Raw genomic sequence first — 24,868 nt, 5'->3', positions numbered from 1 at the left:
AGCAGTAAAGCTGTTTCAGCAAATATATTGTTTATCAGGTAAACAGTTCTACTTAGGGCAAAGTACAAACTTTTTGCATTATGGTGCTTCATAGCTGAAAGAATGACTACATATATTCAAATGTAAGAAAACTGTCAGGAAAAGCTTCAGCTTTGTTAATTATCTAGTGTTTATATAGCACTTAAAAATGGTAAAATTAGAGCTGTAGTAGGGAAATTATTTAACTGCATGTTGAGGTTGAGCTTTGAAGCGACTCCAGGTAGTGCAGATGAAGAGAACGTTTACATGGTTTTTACTTCTAAATCCTTCAAGCACTTTCACTGTGCTCTCAACTTGACTTTGTCTTCCTTCTCCTTCCTCCCTCTGTTACTGTCCACAGCTGTCACTGCCATGTGGGTCTGAGTGCCCCTTAGTTCACATTCACTATGTCTCTCAGGACACCCTCCTGTGTGGCTTCACTGAATTCTTTCTTTTTAGTGCTCTTAAGAAGTACATTCTTGAATGTGCCTCACCATTTCAGACCTCCCTCTGCAAATGTACTGCTCTGTTTTTGGTGGGGAATTCAGGGAGCTTAGTACTCAGCACCTCTTAAGATCAAGCTTTAAGTGCACAGTACTTGCTCGACTTGTTTTTTAGTGAAATAATACTTCTAACATCAGGCTTGATTCAGTTGCACAAATCCACTCATCTCCTCTACCATTATCCTCCTTCTATTAAATAGCTTTTATCCGAGAGTTTTTTTGTTTTTTGTTTTTTATCAGAATAATCTCCCCAGATGCTTGGTTGTGTAACAGCATCCTGTATTTTAGTGTACAGTGCTACATAGCACATTTCTGAGAATAAGATTGGGGGCTCTTTTAACCACAGAGTCTGCAGGCATGGTGGAAGTCTCGGAAATGCAGCATTAAATCCTTCCTTCAGTGGTTTTCCTATATATGTTTGAAGTTGGTTTGTGATACAGATCTTAGTTAATTCTGCAGTTTTCTATGCCTGAGTAAAACATTTCTCTTTGAATTTGTTCAGCTCATCATCTTGCTTTCTGTTTTAGCGATGTAAATAGTCCCAGTTGAGATGAACCTATAAAAATCTATGTATACTGCATCAGGAGTCCTCTGGATATTTTCTGAAAATAAAATCTTAACTAGCTCTGTCCACTTCTCAAGTCAGCTGCTGTATCTTAGCGTTGGTGTTTCTGAATCGAGTAAAGGGGTCTGGTGAAAAGAAAAATCTCTCTTCCAATGCAGGCACCACAGCTCTTCCTGCCAAATTAAGAGCAAAGGCTTAGGCTCTGCTGCTGTTACCAGGCCAGCTGCACATTCACTCTGTTTATGTTCTGGAGAAAGCATTACAAATGTCTCTTTCTGCAGTTGGTCCTCATTTTGTTCCTAGCTTGCTGAGTCAGGACAATAGAGGCAGCCCTGTCTTTCCTTTCAAAAGGAATCACTCTCCTGTAAAGTTAACTTTTGGCAGGAACTTAGTACAGTAACTCAGCATCTATGGAAGAGGAGGAAAAGAAGAAAAAACATGTATTATAACAAGGGCACTGTGTTGCTACAGTGATATCTTGCTTCTAAGCCACTAGGACGGTGCTTTGCTTTGGTGTTGAAGTGGAACAAATCTTGACAGAGCACTCACAAAGGAAGCAGTGGAAGGACTGATTTGTTCTAATGTGGAAAAGTAACCGTATGATGCAGTGAATGGTAAGCATGGTGTGAGGAACTTAGCAGTGAAATAGGAAACAACGTATGGAGTAACCGAATTCAAATTATGATTTAGGTCACAAGAGAGTTGTGAGTGACCCTAGACAGTAAAACAATTTGATATGCAAGTGACAGGAGGCTGCCTGAATGAGCAGCTGATGTCTCATTTGTATCCTTCAAGGAACAGTTTTCTTTCCTGGATGATTGTGCCAAATTCAGTCCTTAGAAACTGGGCTGTGAATGGGAGCATTAAGCACCTGTCAAACAAGGTAGCTGTAGTATGCTACTTTCACTAGCCTGTCCCATTTTATTTCTTTGTGTTAATTGATGCCACAGGTGAAATTCTGTTCATCAGTTCTGAAAATTTGTAATTCTGCATCCTGTGAAAACATCCTCTTACATCTACTTTGTTGGATCTGATAAAAATCTTCTGGTGGTGTTAACCTACCAGCCGTTCCTATCAAGAAAACTAGTGTGTTGCTAGCTGCTAATTACATGTCTGAAAATAATTTCCATGCCTAATTAAATAATGTTCAATTAATTTAGCTCCTGTAAAATAGCAGTCTAGCTGCTGGTATACTCCTCAGTTGCCTTTCTTGTTTTGCATATCCTTTTGATGGTTAAAGTCTTGTTTTCTTTTGGTTAAGCACTGAATTGTGTTCTCATCTTTCTTTCTAGTGTAGCTCACTGGAGTGTTCCAGAGTCTCTTTCCACTTGGACTTGCAGATTATAAAACTTAATCATTGTACTGTTCTCATAACAGATTGCATCTTATGTGTAAAAACTATGGAGTCAAAAGTGCCGAGCAAACAGAAATGGACATCAGATATATCACTTGAACAATAATCTTGCAGTAGAGTTTGTTTCTGGCGTAGCCTGAGTAAAAACAAACAAAAGATTTCAAGGAGTAATGCAAACATCTCCATCACATCGGAGATTTACACCCACTGGACTGCACCCACTTCTCTCAGACCTTCAGAACTTAGCATCTTATTTTGATCCCCTCTGGTGCCACTCACCCTTCCTCTTTCTCATCCGTCTTTATGTTTTTGAAAGCAGAGGAGCCATTTAGATGATGATTTGCAATCTATGCCAAAACAGCGAGGATTTTGTTTTCATGTTGTTCTCATGCCAGGTGAAGACCTGAACTACAAGGGTATACTTACAAAAAGGATTTAGCATTATGCTGAATGTTCTCAGAAGGTGTATTCCATTTTCTGACAGCAGTTGTGTGTTCTTAAAATTTACACCAGTCCTTTCCCAAGCATTTCCACTTTTTTTCAGCTGTTGTGAATCTTGCTCTTAAGTGCAGATTTTTTAAAAGTGTGAAAGTGTCGCTGACTGTGAACTGTGAAATTTATTTGTGCAATAATAAGCAGCTGAGAATTTACTTGCAAGTTGGCAGTGGAAAGCAACTTGTAAATGGTAGCTGCTTGTGTGTAATGTGCTATCAGGTCTAGGAGCAGCTATCTGTACTGCAGTCTGAGCTGAGGATGATTTTGCCCTGTGCATCTGAAGCTGAGGCTGTTCAAACTTTACTTTTTTTTCTTTACTTTTGCTCTGGTTGATCTGTCCTTGTATGAAATAAGCATCACGGTACTCTGGGGAATCAAAGGCAAAACACTGGGGCTGGGGTGAGGAGACTGTCTGGACTTCACTCAGTTCATAGTTTGAGAAACAAAACAAAACAAACCCCTCCAAACTGTTAAAAATTCAGAGCACGTGTTTAGTTTTACCAGAGCGTATTTAGATGCTGTTTCTTGACTTATTACTGCATGTAATCAGTTAAGGCTGAAGCGTGAAAGCTTAGATTTAGTAATTTCACACCTTCTTTGGTTACCCCAGGCAGAGCAAAACACTGGGGTTTAGGGCATCCGTGGCTATTTAGATTGCCATGCTTAAATAAGCATAAAATTAAATGAGTGGGAGGGAAAAACAGTTGAGCTGTCACTGTCAGGCTTCTCTAGTGTCACAAGGACCTCGTTCCTTCAACATAGCTCTTGTATATGGCAGTCTGGCCTAGAGAGCCATTCTCTCCTAACCAGAACAGCCAAGGAAAGGTGGGCTGATCTTTTCACTCTGTACAGAGTCTGTGAGATTCCCGGCCTCAGTCAGCCTCCTCAGTTGTTTTCTCTCTGACTTCAAAGTAACGAATGTGTAAAAAGCTCTCTAGGGGAGCTGAGCTCATGTGGCAGTGTTGAAGGGGTTTAATAATGGATGCAATTTTCAGAAATTAGAGATCTGAACTGTATCTGCAAAAGTTGTGTGAGGTCTGCAAATGATACAGCTTTTTGTGTAGTGCAGGTGAAGGACATAAGCAACGAATGCACGGCAGAGCAGGAATTCACCCCATACATCTAAAACCACAATGCACATAACCGCTGCTCAACAGCTGCTGCTAATCCTCACAGTCCTCTGTCTGTAAAGGTGCCTGGAGCTGTGTCTCTGGGTGGGCTCAGAGCTATCCTCGTCTCAGCAGTACGCTGTTTATCTCATTAGCACATCATGCAGGATCTGGATATACAGAGTACTACTGCTGAGGACCTAAGAGCATGGCATCCCAGCAGCAGAGACTCCCACCAGCCCTCCTTGCCTGGAGCCCTTTCAAGCCCTCACTGTGCCAGAGGGTGCTTTACCCACCAGAAGACAAGTAGTAACAAAGCTGTTGGCGATGTAAATGGGCTTCTCTGCATGACAGCTTTTTGTACTGGTGTTACTCCACAATGCAGCACAGGATTTGCAGCTCATTTGGAAACTGGGAGATCACTGTATGGGGCTGGTGGTTGGATTCGCCACTTCCGAGAGGAGAGAGTGAAGCTCTGGTGTCCTCTTCTGGGACTGGGAATTAGGTGTTTATGTGCTTCTGAGATCTGGATCTCGGCCTCGGTCTGCTGGAAAGCGTTATTGCAAATCGTTGCTGGGAGGAAAGAGGTCTGAAACTCCTTTCCTGCCAACCCACAGTCAGACACTGCTATCGTTGCTTAAAAACCCCAAAGATTCAAACACAGCAAATACATCTGTTTGTTGTCTTCTAATGTCAGGAGATGTAAAAGCACCCAACAGGCCCTCCACACTTCTTAAATTGAGTTATTGTCTATTCCTGTCCAAACAGAACACAAAGAAGTGTTCATCCTCTTAAACCATAGCCCTGAACAGAACACTTTAAGGATGGAATTCCAAATTTCAGCATATGGTTTATTCAGAAACGAACACGTGGGACTAGATTCCTTCAGTGTTCTGCAGAATGCTTCACAATGCCAGACTCCTGACAAATTTATATGATTTGTATATTTACAAATCCTATAGTTTAAGCTCTTAGTAAGATAATACACATGGAACTGCAAAACACACTCTGCTTTTATGGGGTCTGGAAAGCCAGAAAGTATAAAACTCAGGACCCAGTGAAACTTTCCACTTAAGAAATCTACCTTAGCAGATTAATTTCTTAGAAGGGGTGGAGAATCATTTCGAATTTCAACAGAGCAAGTTTAGAATTCATCATTACGGGTCAGCTAATGAAAGCAGACATTAGGAGTAACAGGAACATTTGAAAGGTCAGAAGGAGATACACTGATCCTTAGGAAACAAAGAGTTATTTCTGGTTGAGCTACTGAGCCCTTCCTTCTCAGGCTGTTGGCTAGCAATTTGGCTGTGTAAACTGAGGAAAAAGAAATGCAGTTTGGAAGAGGTGGGATGAGCACCAAATGAATGAAAGGTTGTTCTGTGTTTACATTATTTTCTATTACAAACGCTATTTTTAAGGAAAGGCCTTCCTTGTTATGGCTACTTCTCTGCCAAATTCTTTCATACCTTCAGCATGAGTGTGTTCTCTTGCTTATGATAAACTCCCAGCAGACAAAAATGCAGCACAAATGATGGATTTTCCCTTGACTGATAGAAAGTTGGGCTCAGGTTCTAAAGAGATTTTGAATATACAAACAATTAGCAATGGCCAGAAACTCTTATTCTTTCAAAAACAGTGACCCCTTCCTGTTAAAAGTGGCAGAGACAGTCCATCAGAAAATGAGCATGGCTTGAGCCTTCATTTTATTTGTTGAGATGTGGTGTTAAATGGTGCTTGCTGTGTCTCATCTGTATGGTAAGCACAACAGAGGGGCAGACACAAAAATCATACACTGGAGTTTATCTTGATCTCATTTGAGAAATAATAGATGAGTTTGTGACTTTTGGCTTTTAGGGTAGGCTAAGGTGTTAAACTCTTGTAATGTTTATAAATGGCAGTAGCTCAACCAAAAACCTGAGACAAAAATTGCAGATACCTTCTGAATGATAGTACATGACTAGGGGCTGTATTTACAGAACACATTTAAGCAACTTTAACTGAGGGCAACTGGGAATCAGCCTGAGGTCCAGAATTTGATTCCTCAAGTTTAGTTTCTGGTGTACATGTAATGATACTGGCTCTCATAACAATGTATTGGCACAAGGTCTTCACTAAGCAACAGTAATTTATGTAACTCTCAGATGTTTGGAAAAAAATATTGAGGATATCTAATATAGAGAAATCCATGTTATTAATGTGAGCTTGAAGAAATTATTTTAAAATTATATAAAATTATACGTGTTCCTGTTTTACTGGTCTTTTTATCATATGCAAGAGACAAATGTTCTGGCTTTTCACAGGAAAAAGAAAGCCCATACATTCATTTGGATGTTCTTATTTCAAAGATGGAATGTATAAGAACAATTGTTTCTGAGTACATCAGATTGATTTTCTTTTCAGTGTCTCTTCTCATTAATGTTATATGCAAAATATTAACCACAGTGTATCAATTTTACGTCAAATACAGCTCTGTTAAAATGGTGTGAGGATCCTTACGTATCAGTCAGGTATTTTCTGCAGTTATTTTGCTATGAACCTTTGTTTTTTTTTTATGTAAAGAGCACAATGCTAATCCCACCTTGACCTGACTGAAGTTAGAATGCCCGCTGACCTGAATCCTCGGGATCAAGGTGTTCAGCAATGATTAACACAGGTTTCCATGGTTCATCCCTGGCTCTGGCCAGCCCATTAATTGGCTGTGGTGAGTTTGCCATGAAGTAGTGACCAAAGGTTAGCAAGCAGTGTGGTAGTTTTCAGAATACAAACGCTGCTGGCTCTGTAGAATGAATGGAAGTAGATGGGAGCAACATTATAGTAGTGTATGTTTCTAGATAATATGTATTTTATTTTGAATTGAATCCTTCAATTATCAAATAACGAATTGTAGAAGAATAAATACATTTGCACGTGAAGTTGTGAAGGTGAAAAAAAGGAATTAGATTAATTAAATAAATATGAGGGTGAGAGAGCACTGGAACAGGCTGCCCGAAGAAGTTATGGAGGCTCCTTCTCTAGAGATATTCAGAACCTGCCTGGACACCTACCTGTGCAACCTGCTGTAGGGAACCTGCTTTAGCAGGGGTTTGAACTAGATGAGCTTCAGAGGTCCTTTCCAGCCCCTGTGATCCTGTGATTCTGCATGAAGTGTGGGGATCTGCTATCAGTTGGTGTCTCTTAGAGGAGTGTATTAACTGCAGCCTCTGTAACATTGGAGCCCACACCTCAAAAAAGAAACAAACATCAAGGAAAATAAGAAATAATAATTAAAAAGACTTTTTAGAAGCTCAGTTGACAAGATACATAGGAAATTGGTCAATTTTTACTTGTCTTCCCTCAGTCTCCACTAGTAGTCACTGCTGGGGACAGGGTGTGAAGTTAAATGGGTGCCGAACAGGACTCTTCCGCGGCTCCTAAGGTCCAAGAACGGACAGATCTGTTTTGGACATTTACAGAACTTTTTTAAAAAATATTATTTTCCCTTCAATTTTTGATTATATCAAAATGAACAAACTCCAAAGAGGGGCGAGGAAGTAACAGCAGTGGAAACCTCCATGTTTTACAACAAACTCAGTTGAAATTAAGAAATGTCAGTGTCTTGATGCTACCACAGGAAAGCCCTATGGCTTAACCACTTTTTCACCCCCTTAGAAAATGGGGAAAAACCGTCACCCTGCCTTATTGCCCAACAATTAGCAGTGTGAAATGGGGAAAGCGAAACCTCGCAGTGTTTCCTGCAAGGCAGACTTTCCTTAGGCAGAGCCTCAGGAGCACGGACACGAGCGGTGTCACGGCGGGGCCTGACTCTTTCCTTTACACGGCGTGACATTAATGCCAGAGGGCCATAGTTGCGCTCCCGCCTTTCTGTATTTATGAATGTGTTTCTGGTACAGTTTGTACTACCAGGCTGGGGCGTGTTTTCCCAAGCTGCCTGGCCAAATGGGAGGCTGACGCCTTCGCCCCCTCAGCGCTTCCCGCCCGCCTGGCTCCGCCCAAGATGGCGGCCGCCCCGCCCCGCCCCGCGCGGGCGGTGTCCCGGAGCCCGGCCCCGCGGGTGCATGACCGAGGCCGAGCGGGGAGAGCGCGGCGGGGTCGGAGCGTGGAGTGCCGGGTGAGCGGCGCGGTGAGGCGCGGAGCGGGCAGTTTCTCACTCGGGTTCGGCCGCCGGAGCGGGACGGGGAGGCGGAGAGGGAAACTTTCCAGATGGAGCCCTATCCCCGCCGGGACTCCGGCCGCTCCGCCGCGGCCATGTTGGGAGCGGGGGGCTGCCCCGCGGGAGGGGCGCGGTGCGGGGCCGTGGAGCTGCCGCTCTTCTCCGGGAGAGCGCTGCGGGGGATGGCGGGCGGCCGTCGGGAAGGGACGGGGCGGCAGTTGGAGCTCCCGAAAACGGGTTAGTCCCGTCCGAAAGGAGTTGGACTTTAAAGGGGGAAGCCCCGCAGCTGCCAGCGTTACGTAAGAAGAAAAAAGCAGCGGCACTGAGGCGGCGGAATCGCGGAGGTGCGTCTGTCTGCGCGTCGCTTGGATGCGGAGCGGCGCTGCCATGTGCGCTGCCCGAGAGCCCGTCGGGAGCGGGCGGTTCCTCTCCGTGCCTCCCGCGTTTCAGAACCGACATTTCGCCCATTCCTCTTTCTCTCCCGGGACGAGGAGAACTGCAGCGCTCAGCTTTCGGTTCTTAGAACCGTGCGCTTTGAGTTGGTCGGGGCTGTCTGAGGGAAGGGAAGCGTTTAAACGTTAAGTGTTAGCAGCGCGGGGACCCCGCGGACTACGCCCGCCGACCTGAGGGGGAGCAAGGGGCTTTTGAGCACGGAAAGTGACTTTTTCCCCTCTGAATTGTATCGTGTACATGCTGTTGTCTAATCGAGTGAGAAATCCCTGTATAGTTAAATACAGAAAGGCTTCAGTTGTAAGGGGTCATCTAGCTCTAGCCTTACAGGTCACATCTGTCGCCTCAAGTTGTTAAATAACTCTTTCCCCGGTGTTTTAGGGCTGTGCTTAGGGTCAAAATGACATCCAGGCCGCGTGTCCAAAAAGGCAGCGAAAGTGAGTTGTAAGCACGAGTCCCAAATTCTTCTGCGTACAAATAGGCCGTGCGGCATCTGGAGCGGTTGAGTTCTGTTCTGCAGAGAAAACCGCACAGAGGAAGTCCCTGAAACACTACAGGAAAACCAGAGTGGGAGCTCCGAGCTTCCTCTGTCTTATCATCCAGAGGCAGAGCAGCATCTTTTCACCAAGATGCAAGTTTTCATCAAGTGCAGTGATTATTTATATCTAGAGACCACGTTGGGTGATGTCAAATAAGGAAACTTGAGTGCTAACTGTGGGCAAGGTTCTTAGATATCAGTAGGCTTGCTTTTAGTTCCTGCATTAAGAAATTAAAGCTCGTTCTTACTCCCTAAGCACTAAAGGTATGCTTCTGACTTATTCCAGGGCTCTGTTAATATTCAGGCTTACCTTTCCATTGGCTTTATGTGGCTTTTTAATGATGGATGGTGCTTGTATGTGTGTTACAGCTCGCAGGGATTAATCCAGTAATTTGATGGAAGCCTGCTAATCTGGGGGTTGTTCTGAAAGCAAATGAAGAAGTGTAAAAACAGACTTTTGGAGCAGAATCAAGTATTTAAAACTTTGTGCGGCAAATATGGGGCTTGCTGTTGTAGAATGACTGTGTTCATGATTTAGTGGGGAGCTTCCTACAGTTGAAAGGGGAATGAAAGCTGCTCTGTAGGTAGGTGTGGTAGAACATCCATACACACTAACCATTATCTTGGTGTAGTCATAAACTAAAAGCCCTGATGACATCTGTGTTAGCAAGTAGAGTCCTGCAAATTCCTACCCACGTCAGTAGTGCCTCTGCAGTGAATGGGTCTGTGTGCGTGAGGAATTGTTTGACTGAGAGATGCTGAACGAAGATTCTTCTTTTATGAAAGGAAATATCATTGTGCAAAACTGTTACTGAACAAGAGCGTATTGATTTTTTTCAGGCTGATATTTTAATCTTAAGTAGTCAAAAATGCACTAATTTGTTTACTTTGACTCTGATGTTACAGAAATCGGTAGGAATGCAACTACCATGGGTGTAATGATACTTTGTTCCTGCTTCTATTGCAATAATGAATAATTTAGGGATTTTGAAAGTTATTTTCAAGTGTTGTTTTTTTTTTTTCCCTCTACAGTTTGATGTTTTACAGTAATACAGCGTTCAGAGTACTGTGTATTTCACATAGCAGCATTTAGGCGTTTTGTGTAAATGGAAAATAAGGACAAACGGTTGAATCTTCTGGGTTTCAAACACAGTAACACTTGCCCCTGGTCCTATTCCTATACATAAGATGATCCCGTGCAAGCAGTGAGCTTTGTTGTTGCAGTGTGATGGGTCCTGGTGCTCAGCCCCTCCTGCATCAAGGTTTGGCATCATGCTGGGTGCTCCAGCACTATGCATGCTTTCCACAGAACTCAAAAGTGCATTGAATGCATTTGACAAGCTGTCAAAGGCTGGTGAGTGTGTTTCCGAAGAAGGCTGTGTAGTTAAGCAGTTACGATTAAAGGATTCTTTCAGGAACTGACTCTTTAGTTTCTTTTTTCTTCTGGCCATCACTTGATTATGAAAGGGCAGTGCAATGAGTGGCTTGTGTATTTTAAATATTGCTGGAGAAATGCAGTTTAATTATTGCTAGAGGCAGAGGAGGGAGATGCAGGATTCCAGCACCTGGGTGCCATCAGGTGTCCTGAAGCAAGGTGTGCCATGCCAGGAGATGTGCTTGGCTCTGAGCACTGCGCTGCATTCTGGCAGTCTCTGAGCCCCTTGCTTCTGCTGAAATATTGTGGCTGCTCTGCTTTCCCTGCTACAGAAGTGCTGCATCTGAGTGTGTTATGTACCTTACTGAACCACTGTCTAGATTAACTTCTCTTGTGGTGCTGATGGAAGTGATCAGAGTGCTGGCAGTTTGTACTCGCTGGTGATGCTGCAGGGAGCACGCTGGCAGACGCTTATGTCAGAAGACCAAATCCTCTGTTCCACTTCAGCTGAGTGTCTGCCTGGAGCTGGTTTTTGGCCTGAAGCATTTGGTAACTTTTTTCTTAAGTAAGCACTTCCGTGTAGTGTATAACATTGACTTGTGACGTGTGGAAGTGTTTCCATGTGTGCCTCCAAACGCAGTAATTGATGCTTACTGATAAACCAATCTGATTTTGAAGAGAAGCTTGTGAAGTGGGTTTGGCAATGCTTCCTGCCAAACTGCTGTAACAGGGTGGTGGGGTTATGTTTTGTGCTAATGATGCTGTGCCTCTTCCCCCACACCTTCCCAAAATGCCTTTCAAATGGTGAGATAAATAATTTAAGTGAGTATGCTGTGAGTTCTTGTCACTGTGTGGTGTGTGTGGTGTTGCTTTGGGGAGTTTGAGCTTTTGGGGCTCTCAATCCGTGTAGATGTCTTAGTTCTGAAATGATATCCCGGTGTGTTCCAGAGCACCAAGGATCCTGAGCAAGGAAAAACAGGGAGGGATGGGGCTTGGGGTGCTGCTCCCATTCCTGCTGTGGTCCTGCCAGAAGACAAAAGCGCTATCAGCTACTAAAGTTTGTTATAGATAGCAGCCTTACGGTGGCAATGAGCAACTCATTTTAAGACACTGAAACTCTTATAGGAATGTTGCTCCTGGGCTTTTGCACTTTCTCCCCAGCATGATGCTGTCTAGCTCTGTGAGCCTGGTGTACCTGTGCTGCTGGGTCCAGGCCCTGTGTTCTGCTCCTGCACATATCCTGCACAGCCTCTGCCCGCCTGGCATCTCTGCTTTCTCCAGTGCGGCTTTGTGTCCTCTAAGACCCTTTCTTGGTTTCACAGAGCAGCAGAGCTGAAGCTCTGATTTAGTGGGAACAGCTTTAGGAGTCAGCACTCTTGAGTTGTTTTTTTGTTTTTTTTTTTAAGTGGGTTGAAGCCTGCTTCCCTTTGCCTCATATTTTTCCTCAGGTCTTCCCTATGATTAGTTTGCTTTGTGACTCATTTGGCATGTCCGTCAGTTTACAAGGAGGTTAAAATCAGTGTTTCTTTCCTGCTGAAGTTGATTGTGTTAAACACCGAGCCGTAAGGAAAGGTGATGCGCAGAATCCAACCATTCTGTGAAAATGGGTGCTGGCAAAGCAGTTGGGGGGCAAAAAAGCATCTCTGCTCTCACTGTGCTGGCCTGCATGCTGCTGGGCAAAGCAGGTGGGGAGAGCTCCTGCTAAAAATAGCTTCCCGTATCCAAACCCTCTTGGGAGCGGGCTGGGGAATGTAAGGTCACATAGTTTGAAAGATCCTCCTAGAAACAGTCTCCATAGTCGAAATATAATAGGCCTTTCTAGGCATTTTTATCTGGCTTGGATAATGGCTCTGGGAGATGTTAAGGGCAATAGGCTTGTCTTGCAGGTTTGACAATAAAGCTTTTGTTTTTCTTCATTGAAAAAACATTTACATTCAGTGAGCTATTCTTACCAGCCAGTGAATGAAAAGGAAATGACAGTCCTTCCTTCTAAGTTAGGGTGTTTCAAAATTCCCTGGTGTACTGAAAGAATTCTTAAGCCTGTACCCTGACAAAGTGGGACTTGGGAACAGCTATTTGAAGGAGCGTTTGACTTTCTGTTCTGGTGCCTGCAGCTCTGAAGGTCAGAAGAGATTCTGGGTAATGATAGTGCTGGAGAACTTTGCAGGGTCTCATTGCCTCATTTCTGCTGTTGTGTTCACCTTCAATCTGTTGCGTCACAGAATTGTAGGGCTGGAAGGGACCTCCAGAGATCATAAGAGTCCAACCCCCCTGCCAAAGCAGCTCCCTAGACCAACTCGCACAGGGTTTGTATTCCTCTGCAGTGTCACGATGTCTCCTTTTGTCATTCCTGTTATTAACATCTTTTGGGTATCAGCAGTTATCCTCTGCATCCTTACCAGCTGCACTGATAGCAAGGCAGTTGGTGAAGCACTTCAAGGAATACTTTGCAAACACAGTAACTGGAGAACTGCTCGTTAGGAGGCTGCACTGCTTTATAAGCGGAGTTGTCCTGTGTCATCTTTCATCCAGCTCTCGTTGCCCCTTCGTGGCTCACGACAGGCATTGCTGGTTTGTGTGTGAGCATTGGCTTCTGGTTGCAGCTATCAGAGCTGAACACTGTGCATGCCTCATTTTGACAACAGAGACGACATGGGGAAGCATTTGGGACAAGTGATGGCATCGTCTCTTTTTGTACATGTTGATGGAGGCTGTGTAGGAGGTGGAACTGGTGAGGCCGATGTGAGATTGAAGATTTATGCTGATTTGTCTCCTGACCTGCTTCAGAAATGTCGACAATCTGCTGTGCTTGTGTCAAGTTCAGCAGTTTTCCTCAGTGGAACTATTTTCAAAACATTAAAGATCTCACATGAAAAATTCACTCTGTTTTGCTTGGCAATAGTGCAGAAGGTCAAGAGTTGCACTTAAGAACACTACATGTAATGTTGAAAGAGATTAAAGTACTGTTGCAGTACCAATGTGCCATCATAGCTGTGTTTGTCTGCAGAAAGGCAGAGAATTATTGTGTCAGATGGGGTCTTAAATCACAGGGTTGTATGAGGGTTTGGGATAACTTAATCCTTTGTGTTCATGTTTATTCTTCAGTAAGTCAAATTAGCGTGTCCTTGTACAGACGAATTACAGGAGGAAAGCTGAAGGTGCGTGATCTGAGAATATGGAGTGTAACCATTACTTGGAGCCTATTACTAAAAATCATATGTAACAGAGATGTATGCTAAGTGACTGCACCTGATGGGCTGTCCTCTGGGAGGGGTGAGCTCTTCCTTTGACCCCAGAGGGGAGTTTCCTTACAAGTCAGTCACTTAATGCCGGTTAGGTGTCTGCTTTGCAGATGGCCTTGTCTGCCTTAGGTTTAGAGTTTACTTGCTTTGGGTTTGTACAGGCTTCACGGAACTTCTGTAACTTCTGTGTGCATTCAGCTTGTGTAATTAATTGTAATAAAGCAGGATGGAGTTCTGCTTGAAACTGATGTTACCCAAAGCATTTGAGTTGTGGGGTCAGGCTTGATGAAACCTTCAACTGTTTACTCTCGTTTTTATTGAAAAGCCTTAGAAAGCAAAACTTTCATCATAAAACGTGTTCTCCATGGACAGGAAGGGAAGGGCTGTGTATGACCCCTGGACAATTCAGTGGCATGCTATTATGTGCCTTCACTTAGATCCACTTTTTCTGCCTCTTTTCTTCATTCTGTTTCTTCTGCATTCTTTTGTTCCTTCTTTTTTTTAGTCTCCATGTGCACTTTGCAGTGGCATCACCTAGGTTACAGTCAGGCTTGTGCTGGTCCGTTTTCACCTGTTCAGGCAGTGTGACCACATGCTGTGGTAAGTGAAATTTATTTATTGGACTTGTGTTAGTGAATCTGGCTTGGAAACATCAAGATCTGTAAGACATGATGGGCCTTTTGTGCTGTCAGTTTTGAGCTCTTGCATGCTTTCCAGCAGCTCAGATACACTTTTTTTTTCCCCTGTAAAGCTGACACCTGAATTGTAAATGCATGTAGTAATGAATGAGCTGCCTGCTTCCTGATACCGTGACCCTGAACAATCCGGACTGCCTGGTCTATGTAAATGTAATGTGTTAAACATAATTGTTAGCAACTTAATTGCTCATTGTGATGAAGATGATGGATGAACAGGCAATTTAGGCAGGGCCAGTAGCATTTTCCTCCCTTCAAGGAATGCTGAAGCACGATAATGTTAAAAATCAGGTGCTTATTAATGTGCTTATTAATCAGTGCTCACTGGTGGGGGCTGTGCACTGGATGAGGCTGATTCTTGCCGAGGTTGGAAAGTAATGGAGCTGTGCTGGTGCTGTTGCCTTGCTAAGAAGCCACAGAGTTGAGGTCGTATCCCTTTCGTGCACACCTTCTGTGCCTGTCTGGCAGGGAGCCCTGCTCAGGGAAGCACTGTGCTTGGAGTGGGTTAAGGACGTGAGGCTGTGCTGAGCTGCACGCGGCCCACATCGCTGAGACATAGCATGAGCATTTTTCTCTTTTAAATAGGATCTAGAAGTATTTTGTTTGGAAAGATTGGTTTAATTATCAGGATGCTGTGGCAGAAAGAGACTCTTGTGTGCCAAGTGACTAGCTCAGCATGCAGCCACTTCAAGGACGTTACCCATCCGTAGCAGCCAGGAGTGCCATGTATTTGCTGAGGTTTCCAGCTTCCTCAGTGTGTGTTGTGTTGTGGACAAGTTCATAAGTTCATAAGGTTGGAAAGGACCTATAAGATCATCTAGTCCAACCATCCTCCTATCACTATCTCTACCCAACTACTAAATTAAGTCCTTTAGCACCTCATCTAAACGCTTCTTGAACAGCGCTAGGGATGGTGCCTCAACCACCTCCCTAGGCAGGCCATTCCAGTGCCTGACCACTCTTTCAGAAAAGAAATGCTTCCTCAGGTCTAATCTAAATCTTCCCTGGCGCAACTTGTGGCCATTCCCTCTCGTCCTGTCATTACTTATCAGGGAGAAGAGGCCTACCCCCTCCTCACCACAACCCCCCTTCAGGAAGTGGTAGAGTGCAATAAGGTCTCCTCTGAGCCTCCTCTTCTCCAGACTGAACAATCCCAGCTCCCTCAGCCGCTCCTCATAAGACTTGTGCTCCAGACCCCTCACCAGTTTTGTTGCCCTTCTCTGAACACGCTCCAGGGCCTCAATGTCCTTCTTGTAGTGAGGGGCCCAAAACTGAACACAGTACTCGAGGTGCGGCCGTACCAGAGCTGAGTACAGGGGGATGATCACCTCCCTGCTCCTGCTGGCTACACTATTTCTAATACAGGCCAGGATGCTGTTGGCCTTCTTGGCCACCTGGGCACACTGCCGGCTCATGTTGAGCCGAGCATCAACCAACACCCCCAGGTCCTTTTCCTCTCTACATTCTTCAAGCCATTCTGCCCCAAGCCTATAGCATTGCATGGGGTTATTGTGGCCAAAGTGCAGGACCCGGCACTTGGTCTTATTGAACCTCATCCCAGTGGCATTTCTTGTGAGTAAAAGTAAAAATACCTTAATGTCAGACAGTTCTGTGTGGGGTGGTGAAGTTTGGGACTTTGTGTCGTGAAATAATGTATCACCTTTAAATTGTCTATTGTGCTACAGGGAAGAAAGCTGTTGCCCAGCATCCCCACCTTGAAACAGGCTTCCTGAGAGCTGTGTCAGAAGAGTATTGCAGCATCCTGAGAATTGAGATCCCTTTGTTCAGAAAGGCTGGCAGACTTGCTTGTGGTGCAGCTGTATGTAGCTAATCTTTCTCAGATGATGATCTGTTTATTTCTGTGCTGTTCTGACTAGCAACCAGCACCACACTGCAGCCTGTGTGCAGAAAGGGGATCCAATGCGATGGGCTGGTGATCCTCAGACAAATGGAGCCCATCTTGCAGAGGAGTTGAGCACTTCTGGGTGTGCGTATGCCACAAGTGGGAAATGAGACAAATGTGACAACATGTGACAACTATGTTTTGAGGGTTTTAACTTCACAGTGTCTACAAATCGAGGACGTGTGTAAACAGTTCTGCTTTCCTCTTAAGTGGATTTGTCTAGTGTGCCAGTTTGAGGCCTGTGGTTTGTTCTTCTCCCCTGAAGCAAATGGGGAATATGTGGGGCATGTTTCCAGCAATTTGCCATTGATTGTTTTGTTTGATGAGATCTTGAAATTCTGCATCTCGAGGGCAGTAATCCAGCATCTGCTTCTCACAGTGGCCAACAGTGGAAATCTCAGAAGAAAGTGTAGGAAGTATTGCCACCCAGCTCCAGTGGATGATGTTATCTTCTGTGGTATACCTGAACGTGCTCTGAGAGATGACACAAATTGTAAAAGATTGGCAAAGCATAATTTTTGCATAGGTTTGAGCTGTGACTTCTTGGTGTCAAAAGTTCAGTTGTGTTTTACTTACCAGGAGAGTAAAAAGTCCACAGCATCTTCTGGTTTCACATCTCCTCGGTCTGTGTGCTTGTGGGAAGCAGTGGGGTACCTCTTCTAATGTCAGTTCTTGTGACTTATCGAGATAGCTTCTCTTTTTCTATTCCCAGTCTGGTGTTTTCCAACTTGGATTATTTCTAATTGTTATCCTTTTTTCAGGCATTTTGTCCACTTCTCAAGTGACTTCCTTTCTCAAAAAATGTCAGTGAAAGTTAATGATTGTCACATGGGATTTTAAACCTTCTATTTAAAGGCATAACACGGGGAAAAAAAATTCCAGGGTGCTTATTTTAAGAATTCTATTAGTGTGAGAAAACACACATTGTGCCTTGGAAGAAGGTGGAAGGACCCTCCTGCAGCCAGTGGCTTTTATGACCTTAGCTGAGGCTGCTGGTGAGGATTTGTTGAATGTTAGGAGACAAAGGTTTCAATACAGAAGAAACACTATATCTTTTAGTCTGTCCTAATGGTGCTTAACTTGCCCAGAATTCTTGCATGGAGTCTAGTTGCGTTCACAACCAGCTGAAAGTGCAGCCTTGCCCAAGTTCTGGAGTCATGTGCCTTGGTTTTAAGCCACGATGGTGATTAAACACTCCCTGTTAGAGCTGTTTTCTCTTAGGTCGCCCTAAAGAACATTTAATTAAAACCTTTAGCCTCTTCTCCCCGTTTTCTCCTTCCAGGGGCTTGTATTTTGAAAGCTCGTGCAGTGACCTTGTGCCGAGTTCGCTCTTTGCTGGCAGCAGGAGCAGGAGCACAGCTTGTGGGTTGCTGTCATCTCACACCGAGAGCTGGCTGCGGTGGCGCGTATGGTTGTGGGTATTTTCTTGTTTTATTTTACCTTTTTCCTCCCTGTGAACTAGTGCAATTACTCAGCCTGTTGTGATTTACAGATCAGTGAGATGAAGTGTAGGCTTAGGAGCAGTGCATGTTGCCAGGGGTTAGCAGAGAAGCGCATTGGTCTGCTCAGCATCCCTCTGCTCTGCTGCTGGCTTTCCTTTCCCTCCTCGCAGGAGATGAGTGGTTGCTGGGTGACCCTGTGAGTGACTCCTCATTGTGGCAGCCCAAGGCCACCCTTGGTTTGGATGCTGTACCAAGTTGCTCAGGAGGGCCGTGTGGTGCCTGCATGTTGCAAGGTAGCAGTGGTTGCTGTTAGCCCTCACTGCTAGCCTTGCTCTTTGAATTTGTTTTCTTGAGCCTAGGACTACAGCAAGCAAACTGGGAAACCTCGTGTAACCTCATCTACATTCCCTCCATAGTGCTTTCTTCTTGGTAGAGGGAGGGCTGGGAGCTGGGGCCACCTGCAGCATTGCTTCCCAGTAGCCATGTAGTAAAAGTGAAGCTGGCTGCTTGTCTAAAATCTCTTTTAAGGTTCTTTCCCAGTGCAGGTGGTGGTAGGTGGCTTGGATGTAGAGATTTAAAAAGTGATAACGGTGTGCCTTGATGTTAATGCTGAAAAAAGCAGGGAGATGTAGGTTGAGTGTTGCACGCCCATGTGTGCATGTGTTTGTATTGGGACTTGGAGTTCCTCAAAGAACTGAGATGTCTGTTGGAAGGTGTATTTGGGGTATGCCTGAATAATAACATCATTAAAAAGAGAAACACAATAGAATGACTCATGGTGCTGTAACTTGAATCTGTTGCTATTCTCTGGGTGGGGGAAGGAAAATCTCTTGGTGTTTACTGTAATACTCATGTTTGCTCGTGGGTTTAAGCCAGCCTGCTTTCTGTGCCCAGTCCTGGTGGAGCATCTCCTCACCATAAATGAGCATCACTGCGTGAAGAGGGTGGGGCTCCATCTCTTTATGTTTGGTGCTGTGGGATGTAGGGATTTAGTAGTGCCCTTCTTGGGCATCTCTCTTTAGGAGAGTGATGGGCAAAGCTTCGGGGACCTTGCCAAGAAGAGGAACAGGAAAAACCGGTTTGGAACGTCTGGCTGGGGAAAGAGATGGATAGCAAAGAGGGTTGTTTGCTTTGGTTTTTTTCCTTCCACTTGAACTCCTTGTCTTCAGAGATAAGCAAAGAGCACTTCAGCACTCGGAAAACTTAGCGAAGATAGCGGTGGTTATTCTGGTTGAAGGCCAGAAAGAAATGTATCATCTGCAGCAAAGCTGACTTAAGCTTACTGCTAGGAAAATATTTTTATCTGATCAAATAGGAAGGCAGGAGGCGAGGTCAGGCTTTTTTTTTTTCTTTCCCTTATTTCTATTTTTAGGTTTGACTGCTACCTGGTAGAAGTGGTCTGGGTGTAATTCCCTGCGTGCCTCGATGCAGCGCAGTTGCATTGATCCCTTTCTTTATCTGCCTGTTTGTCATTTATTCTGACTGCAGATCAAAATAACTTCATTTTGGGGAGCTTTGTACTTCCACTATCATGCTGTGAACCTGATTGTTGTTATATTGAAATAGCTTAACTAATGTTATAAGGCTTGTAATGAAAATTTGGAGGAGATGCTGGACAACGCCTCTTGAATTCTTCTTCTGTCTTCAGGGTGAGATGGTACAACATCATATAGTGTGTGTAGTTTTAAAATGGTTGGCTTACTTACATTTGAGGAAGTTGGACTCGATGATCTCTAGAGGTCCCTTCCAACCCCTACAATTCTGTGATTGGGTGAAGTCCGTCTATTGAAACTATTTTAGCGTGTTCATTGAAATTGTTTTTCGTAGAGCTAGTACAGCTCTCAAAGAAGTTAATTAGAAGTTACTTTTTAACCACTTAACTGCAGGTTCATGTAACCTAAGTAAGGGCAGCATTTTTATCTTGGTGAGGCCTGATTGAGATCTGTCCGCAAATGAATTTCTGTAGAGGAGATCTGTTGCTATTCTGTAGGGAAGTACTCGAGTTTGTAGGAAGAAGATGGATGTGCTCAGTGTCTGTGCTGGTCTGAGCAGCATCAAGACCTTGTTCCAACCCTGTTTCGTTTAAAAGCAGGTTAAAGAGCTAGCTGCAGAGGTGTGAATTGCTGCAGCAGCTTATTCTCAGCTAACCTTTGGGTGCTTTAGTGCTTTGCCCTTACACGAGAAGGTCTTATTTGCTGTTAGGGGAAGAATTTGGGGGTTGGTTTAATCTGTAACTGGAACATATTATTCTGTAGTTTATTTTATCAGCGCTTACTGACATGTAAGGACTTCCTGCCTAAACTTTCAGCCAGGGTAAGTCACTGTTTCTCAGAAGCAGCTGGGAGCTGTGTGACCTATCTTCTTGTGGTGGGCTGCCTGTGGGCATCACATAATTGGGATGGATGTAGATGTGTTCAAGTCAAGATGTAATAACATTACTAGAGGGGAAGCCTCTTAGGCTGTTGCCTGAAGCTGTCAGGAGCAGCACTGTAGGTGCTGTCTGTGTGATAAAGATAGCTGTCAGCTGAGTGGAACATTTATGCTTCTAAAAAGGACTAATCAGTTGCTAAAAATTCTTAGGAGTTAATACTTCTTGAAATCTAGCCCAAGTTGGCGCTTCTGAGCCAGCAGGTTCTGTTGTATTTTGAGCAGTGTGGGGTCAGTGCCTTCCTTGTGGGAGACTGCTGTTGAATCAGCTCTGTTCTAATTACAAACTTGTTTTATTTTCCTACTTTTAGGATACTTGTGAAAGATGGTGGATCGCTTGGCAAACAGCGAGGCAAATACTAGAAGAATAAGTATAGTAGAAAACTGCTTTGGGGCAGCTGGTCAGCCTTTGACTATCCCTGGTCGGGTTCTCATCGGAGAGGGAGTATTAACGAAGCTGTGTAGAAAGAAGCCCAAAGCGAGGCAGTTCTTCCTGTTCAATGACATTCTTGTTTATGGTAATATTGTCATCCAGAAGAAGAAATACAATAAACAGCACATAATCCCATTGGAAAACGTCACCATTGATTCCATTCAGGATGAGGGAGACTTGCGGAACGGGTGGCTCATCAAGACGCCCACTAAATCTTTTGCAGTTTATGCTGCCACTGCTACTGAGAAGTCTGAGTGGATGAACCACATAAATAAATGCGTTTCTGATTTGCTTTCCAAGAGCGGGAAGACTCCTAGTAACGAACATGCGGCTGTCTGGGTGCCAGACTCGGAAGCCACTGTCTGCATGCGCTGCCAGAAAGCAAAATTCACCCCCGTCAACCGTCGTCACCACTGTCGCAAGTGCGGCTTTGTCGTCTGCGGGCCTTGCTCTGAGAAGAGGTTCCTTCTCCCCAGCCAGTCTTCCAAGCCCGTGCGGATCTGCGACTTCTGCTATGACCTTCTTTCTGCTGGGGAGATGACTGCTTGTCAGTCCACGAGATCGGACTCCTACAGCCAGTCGCCTAAGTCTTCTTTAAATGATGCATCTGACGATGATGAGGACGAAGACAGTAGTGATTAAAGACCGGACATTTGTGTTTCAGACCGTATGGAGCTGCTTTTGGGGAAGCCTGTAGTGAGGTTCCCTGGGAAAATCCTGTTCTAGCCATAAAATATGCCTGAATATCTTCAACTGCGATGTGCCTCAATCTCTGAGTTCTCTAGACAATAGATATTTCACTCCTCTGCAGGGACGGACTGTTGCAAATGTTATCAGATTGTTTTCCAGTTTCTTATACTTGAGTTATGTCTAGGTTAGACTTTTGTGGAAGGTTGGAAAATGGAAAGTACTTTAATTTAACAACCCACGCTTCCTAATGTTTCATACTGATATGTTATGTGGGGTTGATTTTCTATTTTATTGTTTTTGGTATGGAGAGGGGAACCGTACGCATGCATGAACAGCGATGCTTTGGTTAATCCCACAGGCCATCTGTTTTTTCTAAACGTGGTGTATGATGAGTTGAAGTATGACATGATGACAAACCTCAGTGTCACCAAACGTGGGAACTGTCTTGTTTTGCTCTTATTTATGACCTCCTATGCCAAGCAGTGCCTTGTAACACTTGTGCTGATTCAGGAAGAAGCAACCCTATTCTGTGTTGTCTGTTTTCACCTGATGCTGGTGTCTGAGAGACCATTGGTGCTATAGAAGATAACTGCTGTGTTCCAAGTGAAGCTCTCAGGTGCACACCCACAGGCTGAGGGGACCTGGACCCCACACCCTTACAGCTCAGGCAGCCCCAAAGCTGCTGAATCTCATGGGCTTAGATGGGATTCTCTCTGTGGGAGCTGCATTGTGGGTTGGGACCTGGAGATGGGAAGCTGAGGGTGACTGTTCACAGGGATATCCATGTACTTTCTTCTCAGAGCAGTTTAGAAGTTTAAAATCTGGCAAACGCATTCTGAGATTTCAGTGGGGTGATACAGCTTCTTGCTGTGATAGCTTATATTTTTGGAGATATTTCCCAAATGTGACACTAACTTGTTTCCTAAAACATTGGTGAGAGGGTTTTTTTCCACTTCCCAAATCTTACAGGCTTTGTATAACCTCAAATTTTGAACAAGCAGCCTGCGAATCTGCATGTGAAATTGGCTTTCCTCTGTACACAGCTGACCTCAGGATACGTGTGAGACACAAGTTATTTCATTCTAAACATGTACCCAGGACCAAGAAAAATATATTTAAGAACTGTAACAGAATAGTGCAGAAAATGTCTCTACCATAGCATTCATTTTTATTCTTAAAGAGTTCTTAATACAGAAATGTCTATGTATTTGTAAAGGTTAGACTTGTAAAAATATGTTAACCCCGCCCCTCCAGATACTGTTTTTATATTTTTATAAAGGTAATGTCAATTTTGAAGGGGAAAAATATCTTTGAAATAGTTGTATGAATATAATAGCAACTGACTTTATGCAAAAAAAGAAAAAAAAGGTTAAACTTTTGTGTATCTTTAAGTGACAGTTTCTGCACTGTTTGCCAAGGCTGGCAGTAATTGGGTTAAATATTTATTGAATAAACAATCAATGCTGCATATTGCACTAGTGTCCCATTCTTGTTCGCTGTATGTCAGTCATTAAAAACAAAACAAAAAAACACACAAAAAATGAGCAAGGCTCTTGAAAGCCATTTGAGTCAGTGAGATTGCTGGTAGCTAACGATGTGCTGAGCATCTTCAGGGAGGCACTCTGCATTAATTGTCTGCAGTACATCGCTCCGGGTGAAAGTAAGGGGAATGTTTTTAGCGTGAGCTGTTTCTGAAAGTAACTTTTTAAAAGCACTGAAGGGTGTTTGATGTGCTTTGCAATAAACACAGAAAGGGGAAAACACTTTCTGATAGATACTGGGGACCAGGAAGGTTGCGTAAGGTTGCCAGATAAGCAATACACAGCTGCACGTATTTAAAAACTTGAAAAAAATGTGTGTGCTGACTCCTTGAAAGGCAAGGGAATGGGAAAATGGGCTACTCAGAGAAGACACTTTCTGTTCATAGTGCTTACTTTTTATATCTCTAACTCAGAATGTTGGAGTTTCAGAAACAGAGACTTGTTAGCTTCAGTTTCTGTACAGATTCAAAATGCAGACTTCCCTCGTACATATGTTGTGTTGACTAACAGAAATGTTCTTCTCAATGCGATTGTTTTCCTTTCCTGTGCTCTCAGATACTACCTGGTCTTGTTGAAGCTCCAATCCTTCTGTGTATCTTTTTTTTTGTGTGTGTGTTTCTGTATGTTGTGCTTGCTTTCCAGCACTTTGTGGGGGGAAGGAGTTGGATCATGTCCTGTATTCTGCAGAATGTTCTCGTACCTACTTCAAGTACCTTTTCTCTGTGAATGAAACTTGCACTGATCCCTGAAGCTGTAACCAAACCAATGTCGGGGGGGGGAATTTTTCATTTGAAATGGATGTATGTGGTCCAAACTTTCTGAGAAAGTATTAAAAAAGCAGTGTTCTGTGGTAATAGTCATATCCTTCAGTGGTATTTGCTTAAATCTTGGCAAAATGGACTTGCCATCAACTTCTGTTGTTACTTACAAACTCCGGAAAGGGCTCGTTTCCTTCTTTGTAACCTTGTTCTGTCAGATTCTTTTATTTACAAATATATGGTGTAGCTTCAAGCCTACGTGTTTGCTTGTCTTTAACTGTGGGCCTTGGAGGGTGACAGGAAAAAACAGCTGCCCCAAAACAAACAGCAGGTGCGTTCACTGTCAAAGCTGATAAATAAATTGGGGATAAATATGCATGCAGGATGAGATTGATGGTTACCCTTGGAATAAATGTAGTTGTGGATTTAGAGGCAACTTCTGCACTTTGCCTGCATGCTGCCGCTTTGGTGAGGCTCTGTGTTCAGCGTAGAAGCAGCCATACTGAAGGAACAAATACCGCCCTGCTTTAATAGAGTTCAGATTTTGCATGCTCTGCACCTTGCCTGAGCAGCCTGTGCTCCATTTGTTGGGGATGCTAAAAGACAGGGAGAATGCTTCTGAAGGCTTTAATTGAAGCCCACGACTTCAGCCTGTGCTCGAAATCGGTGCTGTTATCTCAAGATAAGTGAGGCTGTTTTGCATCTGATGCACGTGAACTTCCTGCATCTGGTGAGTAACCTGCAAGGGCTGAGTGCTGCTGCTCCACGTAACAGAGTTCAAAAAACAGAACAAAACCAGGTGGGTGGGTTTAGTGAAAGCTAAGAGGGGCTTTCAGTGTCCCTCATCTAACAGGCGGATTATGAAAGTGACGTGCAGAAACATTCTGCTTATCGTGGGGCTTTCCCCTGGGGATAAGCTTGAGCTAATCTCCCCGTGCAAATGAAATAGGGGTTATCGTTGTTAATGTTTAAATGGAAGCAGATTAGGGACTGTTACCGTCGTTTTGTGTTTTCCTCTAATTGCTTTGAACTGATAGAAGACCGCCTGGTTCTGTTAGCAGGTAGAGCTGCAGAAAGGCAGGGATCCTCCACTGCCTGAACGCTGATTTATTTTTATTAGCAGCAGCAAATTATTGCTGTAAATATTAGAAGTCGTCTTGGCTACGTACTGCCTTGTGTT

At 44.0% G+C, this 24,868-nt stretch overlaps 1 protein-coding gene across 3 annotated transcripts; it reads left to right on the top strand.

The window, feature by feature from the left end:
- Positions 1-8,073: 8,073 nt before the first annotated feature.
- On the top strand, positions 8,074-22,857 carry PLEKHF2 (pleckstrin homology and FYVE domain containing 2). 3 transcript variants are annotated; one of them, XM_065751745.1, is made up of 2 exons: positions 8,074-8,152; positions 20,578-22,857. In XM_065751745.1, exon 2 carries the CDS (start codon positions 20,592-20,594, stop codon positions 21,339-21,341), a length of 750 nt encoding a protein of 249 aa, XP_065607817.1. In that variant the 5' UTR covers positions 8,074-8,152; positions 20,578-20,591; the 3' UTR covers positions 21,342-22,857. The 3 variants fall into 3 exon arrangements, with proteins under 3 accessions (XP_065607817.1, XP_065607818.1, XP_065607819.1); XM_065751746.1 differs by lacking the exon at positions 8,074-8,152 and adding an exon at positions 8,326-8,538; XM_065751747.1 differs by lacking the exon at positions 8,074-8,152 and adding an exon at positions 9,104-9,446.
- The last annotated feature ends 2,011 nt before the right edge of the window (positions 22,858-24,868 follow it).

This window comes from Cyrtonyx montezumae, unplaced genomic scaffold, assembly GCF_038088225.1.
Source record: "Cyrtonyx montezumae isolate F1298 unplaced genomic scaffold, pur_monq_1.0 scaffold_8, whole genome shotgun sequence".
NCBI lineage: Eukaryota > Metazoa > Chordata > Aves > Galliformes > Odontophoridae > Cyrtonyx > Cyrtonyx montezumae.
Note: the sequence above shows the minus strand (reverse complement) of the source record. Positions and strands in the feature narration are given on the sequence as shown.

Coding starts and splice junctions, on each gene's coding strand:
- PLEKHF2 (XM_065751745.1), top strand. CDS start 20,592: ATGGTGGATCGCTTGGCAAACAGCGAGGCAAATACTAGAAGAATAAGT.